Source organism: Lupinus angustifolius, chromosome LG16 (assembly GCF_001865875.1).
Source record: "Lupinus angustifolius cultivar Tanjil chromosome LG16, LupAngTanjil_v1.0, whole genome shotgun sequence".
Lineage (NCBI taxonomy): Eukaryota > Viridiplantae > Streptophyta > Magnoliopsida > Fabales > Fabaceae > Lupinus > Lupinus angustifolius.
Window position 1 is genome coordinate 4,262,429 of NC_032024.1, and position 14,848 is coordinate 4,277,276.

Consider the following 14,848-nt stretch of genomic DNA (forward strand, 5'->3'; position numbering starts at 1 on the left):
TTGTCTTTAAGTTTCCAGAATGGGCTCTTGTTTAAGCCCAGTCTCTTTAGTAACCCTAAATGATTCAAGCTTCTGTATTTAAATTCTGCATTGTTAATGCTTGGAGGCTATGAATGAAGATATTTTCTATTTAAATTTTCTGTGTCTGTCTTTAATTTCTCCAGCTATAGTAATTAGTTAGTAAGATCCTAACAGACTTGAAGAAAGTTTGACCCATTCTTTGGTGAGGAAATTTAGCTGAGACTTTCCATTTTGCTGATATATGTTTGTAGTAGGTCTTGGAAAGAAATTGATATAACTGATTGTGTTATTTGTATCTTTCATGTAATATATATATATATATATATATATATATATATATACCGACAATAAAATGAAGAACTATTTACGTTTTTTTGACTTTTTTCTGCAATAACCCCAAAGCATATAAGCATACAATATAACACAACACCATTTTGATCTCTGTCTCTCCATTTACTCCATCTCTGTCTCTCCATTTACTCCATCTCTGTCTCTCCGATTAGAGTCTATTCACAACTTTATTATTACAAATGAAGAGGTTGTTTCTGATATGTACTAAAAAGGTAGCATAGGTAAATTTGTGTTAAGAATATACTTATCCCTTGTGATTTACTGAGTTGTGAAAACCTGTCAACTATTTAAAGAACGATTGATACTTCTAATGTGGCGAGCACATCAATCTAGAAGTTTGTAGCAAACATTTTTATTTACAAGTTACAAGTTAATGAAGATACTTCTAATGTTTTAAGACAATTTCAGTTTCAGCAGGTCAAAAACACTTCTCTTTACTGAAAGAGTTAGGTGGCATGCATATTGGTATATCAGTCATACAGCATTTCTTAGATTCCAAATTATATTCAAATCTATGCATGTGTGTTTGGCATTTTGTGATCTGCAATTGACTAGTCACTTCCTCAGATATGTTTCTTCTCTGGTATAAGTGGAGAGGAGATGATGACGTTCATAGTTGCTTTCCCTGAAACTGGTAACAATAATCTGATCACATCCTTATTATAAAATTGAATCAGTGTTCAACTAAATCTAAGATTTCATCGATGATTGCCCTATATGTCCGTTGAAGATAAACCTTACTTTAATGTTTCTTTGAGTCTTAAAGAATTGCAATCATGTGCCTAGAATGGTAAGTTTACTGGTTTAGTTTCCAGTGACTACTCATCGGAGTTTTACTTATTTGGGAGACTAGGAGATGTTGACAGGAATTTATATCATTGACAACAGCTTATGGTTTTTTGGAGACAATCTTTTATGCTATGCAAATTGAATAACAGTTGTGCAAAATGTGGTTGAAAAAGCAATCTGTTTTGATTGACAACTATTTTTCACTATATCATGGAGAAAAAAAGGACACGTTATAAATCTGTATGCACTTAAGAGTTCAAATGTATAAAATTAAGTTCCTACTGCTCTGTAAGTTAGCAAACTGAGCTTCAATTGCAGAGATCGATGTAGCCCATGTGCTCTGTGTGTTTTGATGGATTTGCACAGATGGTGTTTTCCTTTCACGATTTCTTGAGTTTTTAGATAGTGGTGGTGGGTTGGGAGAAGGCCATTTGGCAATTGAATCAGTGTTTAATGCACTTAGCACATTTTCAAATTTAGGAGTGAGTATTGCTGAGAAGCTGATAACTCAGGTGCATGGGATTCTGAGGGAGGTGGGACTGGGATCAGAGGAGTGGAATCTAGGAAGAAGCTGGTGCCAAGGAATCACATAGAGGAGGCTGTGAAGAAGGTGGTGCATGATGGTGGTGAAGCATTGGAGATTCAAATACGAGTTTGGGAGCTGGGAGAGAAGGGTGAGAGCAACCACAATGGAGAATATCATTTTCATTCTTATTTTAGTCTCACATTATTTATAATTTATTATAATTCCTCATGAAATAAGAATAACATTTATCTTTTCTTCCCAAAATGACAAATATTATTTTTATTCTTATTTGGGTCCCACAACCTACCCCACATATTTGTATTCATGCCCAATTTTGTTCTCTCTCCTCACTTTCTCTGCAAATCCGTTCTCTCCGCATTCTAAACAAAATTCACAATAAATGTTATGCTGTTAAAAATACTCTTAAAAACAATGATTGCTCTAAGGCAAGGATCCTGAGTTCCTGACAAAAGAAGGAATATGAATGCTCTCATTCAAGACTTTAAGCAACTCGAATCTTTGACCATCAGTGCCAACAATCATGATTCTATTGAATGGAGAATTAATAATATGAAGCTAGTGGTAGTTTGACTTTTAGTAGTTATTAGTAGTGGTTACCTAACTTTAACTTCAGTGTGGTAGTAATTTAATCTGTAGAGAAAATTTTCAAGGATAAATTTATGAGTTATATGTCATAAAATGGTGAGGATTTTTTGAGTCATGTATCTTAAGGAGAAGTAGGGGATGTTTTATAGTATGAGTTATTGATGTGTACTATCTTGTTTTTCTCCTAGAGTTGTAGGTATTTCTCTCCCATCTCCACTCTTGTATTAGGCTATAAAATTAGAGCCCCTTATTCCCTTCGTAGGTTGTTACTTATTTAGATACTGATAAGAAGAGAATCGTTGAGGATGAGTTGAGGATTGCAGCAATGGAAACATGAGAACTAGTTAATAGTGGAAGTTGAATAGAAGACAGTAAAAACGAGGTGAATTTTGATGGTAGTTCCACATAAGTGAAGTTTTACTAAGGCTAGTGGAATAGAAGCCTCGGCTTGTTATGGTGCCAAAAACAAGGGAGATGTATATGTTAAAGTTTGGCTCTATTTTTCCTCTCAATGTGCTGTGTTAAAGCTCTAAAAAATAATCTTATTTCATACACACTAATAAGCCAAACCATGTCTGGCTAGCAGATAACAGGAAAGAACTCAAGAATACAAGTTTAGGTCTGGAGGAAGGGTTCAATACGATATCGTGTTTAATTCGTGAGAATGAAGAAGTAAAGGATGTTAATTATCAACCATTACTATCTTTTCAAGGGTACAAAATTCAGGGATAGAAGAGACTACACCATTCCAGATGCTTACCATGTTTATGTATATATGCAAACAATGAGGATATATGTTGCTTGCTAAACACTAAAAAAAAGCAATTAATGGAGTTGAACTTCAATTTAAATGATTCAGGAAATACCACTTGAGACAATTGGAACATACATATCACTAATCAGAAGGTGACTCCATATTGATCATTATACCATCTCCATAATGAAGTGATTGCAATTAACTGAACATCCCTTCCTATAAGAAGATGCAACCGAACATGGTGCAAGAATCTTCCCTAAGCAGGATGAAGAATATACCTGAACTTGCAAATTGAAGTTAATTTCAACTGCATTGTCCTTTATCACTTGATATTTTATAAAACATAAAAAACAATTTATTTACACAATTAAGATACAAGGAAAGAATTATACACTTATTAAGTAATCTGTGTTTAGAAATTAAAGCAATAATGAACCTGAACCCATGATTTCCTTATTGTTTCACAGCTTCATCATCATCTTCAATATCCCAACTAAGATCCTCCTCATCTTGCTCTCCCACACTCAGCCTCTTCCGCAAATCAACCCTGCTTGTAGATCCACCAGAGTCCCCTTTATTTTCATCATTGCTTTCAATATCTTCAATTTCATCCCAGCCAATATCTTCTTCCCCGAGCATCGAAGGTTGGCTTGAAACAACTGAAATATCACTATCTTTGCACGATCCGCTGTTATCATTATCTGTCTTCACTTCCAATGCTTCTTTCTCTTCATCTTTGACATCCAACTTATCCGCACTGCCACTCACAGTCACGGAAACATTAGATTCCACATTCTCATCATAATTCACCTCCACCAACTTATCACCATCACTTTGTGATCCCACAGCAACCACATCCTTCCCATCGCTTTCTATCTTCAAATCCTTCTCGACACTACCAACCTCGCCACCATCTTCCTCCTTCAACTCTTTAACCCCACTGGAATTACCTTTCGGCTCATAACCATCATCATCACCATCATCATCAAAATCCCAGCTCAAATCCTCCTCTTCATTGCCAGAAATCGCACGCTCCACAAGCTTAGCCCTCGCATCCTCGGCTTGCTTCAGCTTATGCAGCCTATAAAAATATCTACTCCAGAAGCTCTCATGATCAGTCCTATCAGGAACAACTTTCTCATAAATCTCCTCAACAACTCCATTCTCTTCCAACAAATCCACAATCTCCTCCCTCTTCTCATCCAACTCAAACCCTAATTTCCACTCGTTATAATTCCCCAAATCCTCAGGTTCCTCAACATACGTATTAACATCACTCTGAATCGAACGCACCAAAGTATCAAACCTACTATACCGTTTCAAATCCAAACTACTACTACTACCTAATCGTTTCTTAACAATGTCGGAACCGCTATCGTTATTGTTGGAATCAAAAGAATCAGAATCGAAATCAGGTGCAATCAGAGAATCCCTACCGTGAGCGATGATCTGCGCCGTCGATTTCCAAACGGAACTCCCGATATCATCGATCGCCTGTCCAACAGTTTCAAGCGATTCCTGAGCGACGGAGGCGCCGACGTCAAGCGATGTAGGGAGATCCATGACAGCGCGTGAGGCTGCTTCACGGATCACCGCCGTCTCCTTCTTCAAACCGGAGCTGAATTCCTCGATATCGCGGCGGTAGTTCTCGATAACAGACTCAGATTTCGATGCTAGGGTTTGGATCAGGCCTCCGAAACTCCAAGCGGTGTTGGTTTCATCCGGATCGGAATGGTCAGGTTCGAGAGGATCGGTTTCGGATTGTGGCGATTGCGGCGATTGTGGCGAATCGGGTTGGTCGGAGAAGACGGAGTTGAAGAAGTTCATGGCGGCGAAAGGAAGAAGCGTTTTTGTTTTTGTTTTTGGTGTGTGATATGAAAAAAGGGTTTATGATGGAAGAAAATATGGGATGGGTATACATGAGAATGATGCATGCACATTAATGGAATGGGTATAAATCAACATCATTATTCATTGCATTACGTTGGATCCAATTAACAATTATTCAATTTAATCTCTTCTGTAACGGAATGCAATTGATCAATGTAACTAACTCCTTTTATGGGTTTTCTATGTCTATTTGAAATATAATACTTAGTCTTAAGCAAATATCTTAACAGTTAAGTTGGTATTCATAATTATGGATTAATTCTTTGAAGGTAGAGTGGGGATACATTTCATTAATTAATACCCAAAAAAAATTGGTATTGATAATTGATTTATATTAAAGAGATTAAAATCTAATCTAAGTATTATCAGTATAAATTTTTTTACACGGTTAGTATATCATTCATCATTTATTTGTATTTTATTTTAGAGTCGATGTTGATTAACATAGGTTGATGATTTACCAACAATGTACATTATGTTGTTAGTATATACATCTTAATTTATATATTAATTTTTTATTGATAAATATGTGTGTATTATTTACTTTTTGAATAATTTAAAATATATGTTAGGACAAGGTAAAAGAAAATTCATTTTTCATGTCCTTGTGTAAGGGTGCAAATGTTTCTAGATTGAATTATGAAAGAGATAAAATCCAAAAATCAGATATGATTTTTAATGGTTTGGTTTAATTTATTTCTTAGGAAACTCTTTACCTACTGTATATTTATGATTTTCACACTTTATGAAATTGCATAAATTGAATTGAATTATTTAACATGTGCTAAACTCATTTAGTGTGTATTGTATATGTATTTTACCATTAATTTTTTAAAGACTATATATAATGTATGATCAGTGTGTATTGTATATCAATTTTAATGACTCATTTAGTGTGTTGTATATCAATTTACTTTGTTATATGTTTCTAATGACTATAATTTTATATTAATAATATATGATTTTCTACATTAAACTCAACCAATTTAGTTCCCAAATTAATATCATTTTGAGTTAAAAAAATTATATTAAATCCAAAACAATGTCGCTTTATAAACGAATTTTTGTTATAAAAAATGGTGTTAGCAATAGGCTAAACTGTTAACTTTAACTGACATGTGTGAATAGAAGAACTAATGCAATTCCATGCTGAAATTGTTAGGGACTAAATTGATAATTTAAATTTATTAATGGTTAATTTGGTAAAGTCAAAAAATATAAGGCACGGAAATGAATAATTACTTTATATTCATTCAACACAATATTCTCATCTCTATTATATGGAATTTATCATCTTGGTGATATTTTAGTATCTAATGTTTAATATCACATAGTATTGCAAGTCTTATAATGGTACAACAAATTTCCCTTAAACTTGAGTAATACTTTTTTTTATTGCATATAATACTTGAATCACTAAATCATTTCATCCAATTCGCTTAAATCATATGATATTCATCTTTCTGTCAATTTTCTCTTAAGCTTGAGTTGTAAACAAAATAAGTATAAATAACATTAGTCATTAAACATAACCCAATGCAATTGGAAAGGAATCAAATAATGAACAATGAAACAACCTTAGTGTGTTGATTCCTATGGAGATTTAAGAACCCTACACCACAACAACATCAAACTCAAATAGATCATGGTTGTTTTGTCAATGCATTGGAACACTCACATGGAGTGCTAGATTTTGAAAATAGCACTGAAGATAATGAGGATTGAGTAGTACATTCACTAATAATTCTATGCCCATGGTCTCTATTACAAACAATTATTTAACCAAATACACATTAGTCATTAATGTAATAATTCAAAAAGACAACCAAGTTCTTACTACAATTGCTTCAAGTTACAAATCACATATTTTTTTGGCATAAGACATTAGTTGCATACAGAATTAACATACAACAATATTAAGTCATTGCATCAAACTAGCTTTTTTGATGTACAAGTCAAAAAACTTAGTTACAAAATCAAACATAGGTTGAGTAGAATAAATAACTTAGACTGATACTTTTCCAATTTCCTTGATGATAAATTCCTTTTCCTCCTCAAACTGTTCATCTTCTGAACCTGAAAATAAGCATAAGGGCTCAAAAGAAGGAATTTATATAGAACTATTCAGGAGTATAGAATGATAATTCAGGGCATTATTTATTATGAAATTGTTGGTTGCAAATCAATTCATCATTGAGAATATAGTAACCTTTTCCGGGAGACAGATTTTGAAGCAATTCTAGCAGTTTCTCCTTGTTCTTCGCCAGAATAATTTTTACGTCTCGAGGCTTATTAGGATTAGCAACAAATACCTATATAAACATGTCACAGAAATATGAAACAAATATAGATTGTGATCTTCGCATTGAAATGTTATGTGTCTAATATGTTCACTAATAAGAACAAGGATGATCTCCAATAACAAACTCATGATCGTCATTTTGTAAGATGCATCTCGCAAAACATCGGTAAACTAATTAACCTAAAATATGCATAGCATATCGTTAAACAAGATGCATTAGAACAATTCAAAATGGAACCTGCCATTAACCAAATTTTCAACTCATTGCTGCATAAATGCATGACTTTGCAAGTTCTCCAAGCATGCCAAACTGTGTTGAAAACTCCTATTAACATTTGATTAAAAGGTATATACTGTTTTTAATGCTTTTACATACCCACAAAAGGATGAGCTCATTATATAAACTTACAAGCTTTAATGGGAAAATACCTTGAAAATGTGGAAAGCCGATAACTGAATGCTTTTACTTGAATCCTGCTCAACCAAAGTATGATAAATAAATAGAGTTAATAGCAGATAGAAAGAGAAAGTGAAACAAAATCAATGTTTTTTGCATGTATGAAACATGATAACCATGTATAATATGAATACATCTGTATTTGGGATGCCAAGTGGTTATAGAGTACAATAACAACCGAGTTTGATCCTAATAGATGAAGTCAACTACATGGATTAATCAACGCCATTGGGCTCTATCAAAAACCAAAATTTCAGTAAAACCATTTACAGCAAGGCTAGTTTCACTCGTTTTTCCTGTAGTTTTCTTAGGTCTTCCACTTCTTTTAAATTTAATCCACTTTTCTCACTGAGATCTTCATACTCTTCTTCTCGTATGTCTTGACCACCTTGATAAGTTTCCATCATTTTCTCCTCAGTAGGTCTTAGTGCTACTTAAACTTTCTCCTGGATACATTACAACCACTACATTTTACTTTACTTACATCCTCATCTCCAACATACTTCTTTTTTTGCTCTTGTTGGAACTCCATTGCCCGACACTAAATTCATTACCATAATAAAGCATCCATAAGCATTAAAATTTGTTCACTCCAGTGGTTCTGAAGTATATATTATCTTAAGTTTCACTGCAATAACATTACATACAAGCAAGCTGACCAGATGTTATTAATCAACTACAAAATCACCTAAAAGCCATGGATTATCAAAAGACAATGTTCAAACAGTGTTTTTCTTCTTGACAAATCAGTAAAGATAAAGCATAAAAAACTGGAACTTGGTGAACTAATCATTAATTGCCTGTTCTTGTAGAGATATAATACACAGAGAACAGTATTACTGAGCTAGAAGACAAGAAGTTACTTTTGACTACATATGCAGAGTATAATTAACAAAGAAATCGAGCTATGTGACACTTCACAGAAAGAAGGAAGGACACATCCTGTTGCAAATGGAAAATAAGAGGAATAGCATACCAAGTAAACAAATTGATTGAGAATCATGTGACTATGTTCATTAGTCATGGGAGAAAAAGGAATATCACACAATAACACAAGATTATGAGGAGTTATACCCTTAACAAAGTCATCATGACTTTCATGTATCGAACTTCTAAGATGTATCGCCTCATTATCTGAGTATTTGGTGATTCCAAAAGAAATTCTGAGAGAAGCTAAAATTCACATAAATATAATTGTTAAAAGTCGTGTAAATCAAATGATTATCATAAAGCAAAAAATATAGAACTTGCCAGAACAAACCTTTAAAGACTGCCTCCTCGTAACATAATTAGGAGATGTCAAGAGTTTTTCGTATAGATCAAAGAACTGCAAACGAGAAGTCGTATTAGAAAATCTGGAGTAAATTTTATGGGAGACAAAATCGTCCCAATCATTGAGTTTACACCACGCACATGTTCAAAAATGAGGATAGCTGCACTTAACTATCTACTGTAGAACAGTTAGTAGATGGTTGAACTATTCTCCAAGAGATTTGATCTCCTGATGATAAGTACTTACCCAACATTCATACATTTTTCTCGGGTAGCATTTTGTGCTGCCGTGATATGTTCAAATCAGATAAGTATGTCAAGGAGGAAACAAACCTCATCATAATGAGCGTTCAAAAATTCAGAGACCACATCTGGATGTTTAGTAAGAAGATCCTGCAAAGCATATCCATGGAGATGTATGAAGAAGTGGCACGCAAGACTCCACAATCAGGGAGATATATGCGGGAATTAAGTCGGGAGGGGGATTTATATCTGACCTTGAAGGTAGAAAATGCATCAGATGCAACATCAAAGTTGGCCAACTCTACAAATTTAAAGAACAATACAAAGCTTGCAGATTCCAATATGTATCTGAAAAATACCCCAAAATATATATTGAAAAAGGGTTAAAACAGTTTAACTGACTTGCCTTCTACAGACTGAAGGAAAAGTACCAGCCTCAAAATTCACATTGATAGTGATAATCATTTGCTAATTTGTAGACCTAAATTAATTTAAAAAACCCTACTTTCTTAGCAAATGAATTCCATCATCATCAAACTTGACCTCAAAAATCATCCGAATGATAGAGATAACTGCTAGCATATATGCACTACATTTTTTTGTTATAGTAAAGACAATTGATCTATACTTTTCTTCTTATAAATCTAAAAGAGTATCTTGTTTGGTGCAATTTTATTAGGCCCAATAGTAACTCATGAGTACCAAAGCATGCCCGTTCACAAAAAATCAAATCAATATTTTAGAAGGTTCTATCTCAGTCTACAGTAAACATGAAGATATCAGAGAGGAAAAAAAGAATTGAGAGGGAAAGATTATGAGAAATAAAAAACAATGACAACCTAAAAATATCTTACTTTGCAAGTGATGGAAATTTGATGCAATCCCGCAACATTATGCCAGTGCTCAAGGCAATTTCTTTATTATCATAGCTGCTTGGAAACAGATACAGAGATGTTGTAAGCAAGGATGTAGGTACACCACTGTGACATAAGCTTTGCAAACTAAAGTGTTTTTAAGTGCTCTTTTTCTATCAAAAAAGAAATCTCAATGTAATCTTTCACGACCTTTAGAGAAGACTAACTCAGTCTGTTTAAAGAAACAATAAACACTGAAATTAGAAAAAAAAACTGAAATTCTCATGGCATTGAGCATCAGGTTCCGTCTTCCAACTTCAATAGGAGTATACAACCATGAAAGATAAAGATCTATGATTGTGGAGAAGGGAACAAAAAGCAGTTCAAGTTGAAGCAGTAAAAGCTTACCATACAACAAGAAAGTCTAGTAGCTCAAGGTGTTGCTCAATGTATTCGACGCAGCAATAATTGCACTCAACCTTTTGTTTCAACAATATGGACCAACAATGAACTAAATCCTTTCTTGCCTGTATCAGAGTTCGCACACCAACGATGAGCAACGAGTTAAGTCAACTGCAAGTGCACACATATTAGTGCTTGGTATCAGTCAGAAACTTACTTCCCATCCAAGTATAGGCAGCTTGTGAATTAGGAGAGTAAGAACATCCTCCCTGCAAATTTCCTCCACTAGCTGCGAAATCTGATCCGAATTTGGTTCAGACTCTCCATCTCCTGAAAGCATGGTCCTCATTGTTGCAAAGTTTTTCTCAATTTCCTCTAAAGCCTGCAATAAATGCTAAAAAACATCAATGACCACTATTAAAGTAACAGACAAAACTTAGGTGCTGCACTTTGTGTGTTATGTTGCTGTTTTCAAATAAGAACCGAACACATGTAACAACCCTGTTACACGTGTTCAGTTCTCGCTTGAAAACAACACTACAAGTACTTAAAAACAAGCACCTAAGTTTTCTGTAGGAGTAACTGCACATTCTCTCTTCATTTTGCTTCTTACAAACATAGATATCTAATTAGATCATAAATAACAACACAGCAAGTTACACCAATAATTATAAAAATAATTAGCTTTCAGAGTACAAGATAATATTTTTATAGCAAACCACACTACATCACACAAAAGGGGTCTCTAAAATCATGTTGGGACTTTAAAACATGTAAAGTGATCCAACCCAAAAGACTAGTCTATTAGGTGAGAGAGCCTCATGGCTTAAATACCACATTGAGTTTGTTATTCTACTCAATGTGTGACTCCTAACATTGCCGCCCCTTTAAGGGCCGACTTCCACTACGAATTTCACCACACTGACCCGATGGCAGTCCTCTCTTTTGGTGGCTTCACTAACCTATCATCGATAACATACCTTAATTCAACCTGTAGAGCCCTTTACGTGACACAACTCTCAGCGAAAGACACGAAATTGTTAGGACTTAAGCCCATAAGGAGAGTTCAACTCAAAAGACTAGCCTATTATGTGGGACAATCTCATGTTTTAGGTACCCATTGAGTTTGTTATTCTAGTCAATGTGAAACTCCTAACAAATCATGTACCTCATTCTCATTTAACAATTAGCAAGACCCAATTTTGAGAAAATTGAAAACATACCCATGATTAAAGATTGCAACTTTTACTTAAAAAACAAACACCCAGATAGTGAATTAACAATTTTGAACAAAATGAGTAAAAAAAAGGTAACCTTTTCAAGGGCTTTAACTTCAACAACAGTTTTGGTATCAAGAGCCATGAAACTCTCTTTGATGGACTTCGCCACCTCTTGCGGCGTTTTAGGCCTCAAAGCTTTGAAGAATGAGAACGACATGATTATTGCTTCTCTCAATGTCGTTCTCTTTCCCCTTTCTCTGTCGATTTTGGTTACTGCAATGCTTCTTCTTCTTCTGCTTTTTTCTTTTAATCTTTTCTTTTCATTTTCAATTGATTAATCTCGTCATGGTTACGAATTATTACGCGATAATAATAGTCATAGAGAGAGATTAGCATCATCATCATTGAAGTGTGGAATTGTAAATTTCGAAGTTAATTCTTCATTTTCACCACTAATCCCAGATTACTGTTAAAAATTGATTAATTATAATTAATTTGTTATTTTATTATTCGTTTAATTGAAATACCTGCAATAATAGCTGATGGGTGAAAGCGTGTTTTGTGATAACCAAACTACGGGTATCCGCAAATTTGTATATTTAGTTTTTAGTTAAATTTTTATATATATTTATTATTATTTTAAGATTGTATATCATATATTTTATTGTAATTTCATAATAAATTATACATATTTGACTATGATCATAAATTTATTTTATAAATATCATATTATTTATGCAAAAATTATTTTTATATATTGATTATTACAAATTATATAAATATATAATTAAAATTAAAAATTTGTTGAGTATCTGCTACCTGTATAAGTACCCACAAATATTATGGGTTCGGATAAGAAAAAGCAATACTCGACTCCCCTTGCCTTCCCTACCTATGCTTCTAAAAAGATTGCAATTGTATAGATTGAGGAAGGGATTCAAGTAATAGGTGTGAAATTTGATAATGATTGTGAAGTTACTAGGGTATATTAACTCAATATGTATAACATATGTAACTATTTTACATTTAATGATATGGCGGATGATATGTTAAAAATATAAAAAAATTAACTCATGATAAATAGATTTTAAACTTTATTAACTATATGTCAATTTATTTGACCAATTTTATTGATTAATAATGTAATAGTCTATAAGTTAGTCGTTTGTATAATAGATGGGGATATAGGTTTTTGTATAATATATATTGTTAGTATAAATATTTATATATATAATAATGTATTTTTACTTATATTACTTGTATAAAATAACCAATTGAATAATAACTTTATGACATGTAGTACACATATTGAAATAGTTGTTGAAATAAAAGAACCGTATATTTCAATGGTATAGTTAAAGTAAAATAATATTTGGAAATAAAAATAACCATGTTATATATATATATATATATATATATATATATATGTATGTGTGTGGACAGTGATACAATATTAAATGTTTAGTGTTTATATTGTTTATATCTAAAAGATAAATGATAAAAGAAATTCTTAATAAAAATGGATTCTAACCTCAATTATAATTTTTTAATTAGTGTGTTGCATTAGAAATATTTTTAACACACTTCCTAGAATATGATTAATGTAATTTATGAATTACTTTGATTCTTATATTTGACTTTTATGTTTGGTTTATAAATCATTTTAGCAATATTATTGGTTTATTAAAAATATCATTGTCTAACAATCATGAGACATGGAAGGACGATGCAAAATATTATTTTATATCCAAAATTTTATTTTTCCTACTTGAAAATGTGGAAATAGAGTATTTTATAAATCAAGATTAAAATATTCTTTCATATTGAGTATATTATATGCAAGGCTTATCCGAGAAATTGTTTCCCATGGTCAATAAGGTATAGAACCTTAGGATAAGCGAGTCATATAAATGTGGTCTAGTTGGTAGAGCACTTGATCGTCGATTTAATGTTAGTCTGTGATTCATAGATGAAATTACTTACCATATAGGTTTTGTTATTTATAAACAAATTACTGTTTTAAAAATTAAATGTGCCAACTTCTTAACCTTATTTGACCCAAAACTATACTTACTTTGTTAACCTTATTTATATTGCTTTTTCTAATATTATAAATCAAACAAATAAGAATGTCAACTTTCTTTTATTTTCATTTGTTTGATGTTAGGACAATAGAAAAGAGATATCCTATTGTGTTGTTGTGTACCTTGGTTGAATAAGAGAATTTAATTGATGAATTTTGTTTTGCTTTGTTTTTTACTTTCCAATTTGTTGTTGTTGAACAAAAATTGTTCTTTCAATGACTAATGATTTCAGTAACTTGTGGTTTTACTAATTGATTTGTCACTCTTACAACTTGGAGTTGATGGAGTGTTGGTTCGACTAAGAGAAACTCATGCATTTTGTATTTGTGGAAGCACAAATCCAATTACATTTTAAAGAGACTTGCATGAGAGAATCTATATTTCAAGATTTGTCTAGGATAAAAGTTTGAGACAATTGCTATTACACATATTTATTCTTTTGCCATAATCTATACTATTAATAAAGAGAAAACATAGAATAACCACTCATCATTGTGTAATTTGTATTTTTCTATTTTGCCATCAATATCTTTTTATTTCTACCAAAAAACCATATAATATTATTTTCTTATTTTATCCTTATTATCTTCTTATTTTAAAAATGTATTTAAAAAATTGAATATTAGATCAATTGAATAAATTAACCTTAAATTTAGCGCAAAAAAATATATTTGAATTTATAAAATACAAACTATACATTATAAACGATAGAAAAACAGATTGTCAGACACGACAGTGCATGTCAACACGCTAGTTATGATAAAATAAGTACTATATAGTTGTATTGAACTTACACATAATCTTAAAACTTATTGTTGTTAGAGAGACATTATTTTCATTAATAATTAATAACATCTCTAGAAATAATGTTGTAAAAATAATTCTTAGATCAAGATTATATGTGTTTTCATTGTAATAATTTCAATAGGAAGTTTTATAACATTAGTATCATTTATTTTCAGTGTTAAATAAATTTGGATTAGTTAATATTTGTGTTCCTAAAGATTTGAATGTAGTAGTAAATTGCTTATTTAATCAAACTAATTTACTAAACATAGGATGGGACGATATCTC

At 32.2% G+C, this 14,848-nt stretch overlaps 2 protein-coding genes across 2 annotated transcripts; both read right to left on the bottom strand.

The window, feature by feature from the left end:
• LOC109330140 (protein DOS2-like) lies at nt 3,163-4,953 on the bottom strand. The gene is made up of 2 exons (XM_019564185.1): nt 3,371-4,953; nt 3,163-3,330 (listed from the first exon to the last, which is right to left on the bottom strand). Exon 1 carries the CDS (start codon nt 4,875-4,877, stop codon nt 3,504-3,506), a length of 1,374 nt encoding a protein of 457 aa, XP_019419730.1. The 5' UTR covers nt 4,878-4,953; the 3' UTR covers nt 3,163-3,330; nt 3,371-3,503.
• On the bottom strand, nt 6,734-12,067 carry LOC109330405 (calcium-binding protein 39). Its single transcript, XM_019564608.1, has 11 exons — nt 11,785-12,067; nt 10,688-10,852; nt 10,477-10,595; nt 10,069-10,143; nt 9,469-9,562; nt 9,305-9,364; nt 8,961-9,026; nt 8,774-8,872; nt 7,672-7,716; nt 7,150-7,252; nt 6,734-7,016 (listed from the first exon to the last, which is right to left on the bottom strand). The coding sequence occupies exons 1-11, from the start codon at nt 11,905-11,907 to the stop codon at nt 6,946-6,948; spliced, it is 1,020 nt and encodes a 339-aa protein (XP_019420153.1). The 5' UTR covers nt 11,908-12,067; the 3' UTR covers nt 6,734-6,945.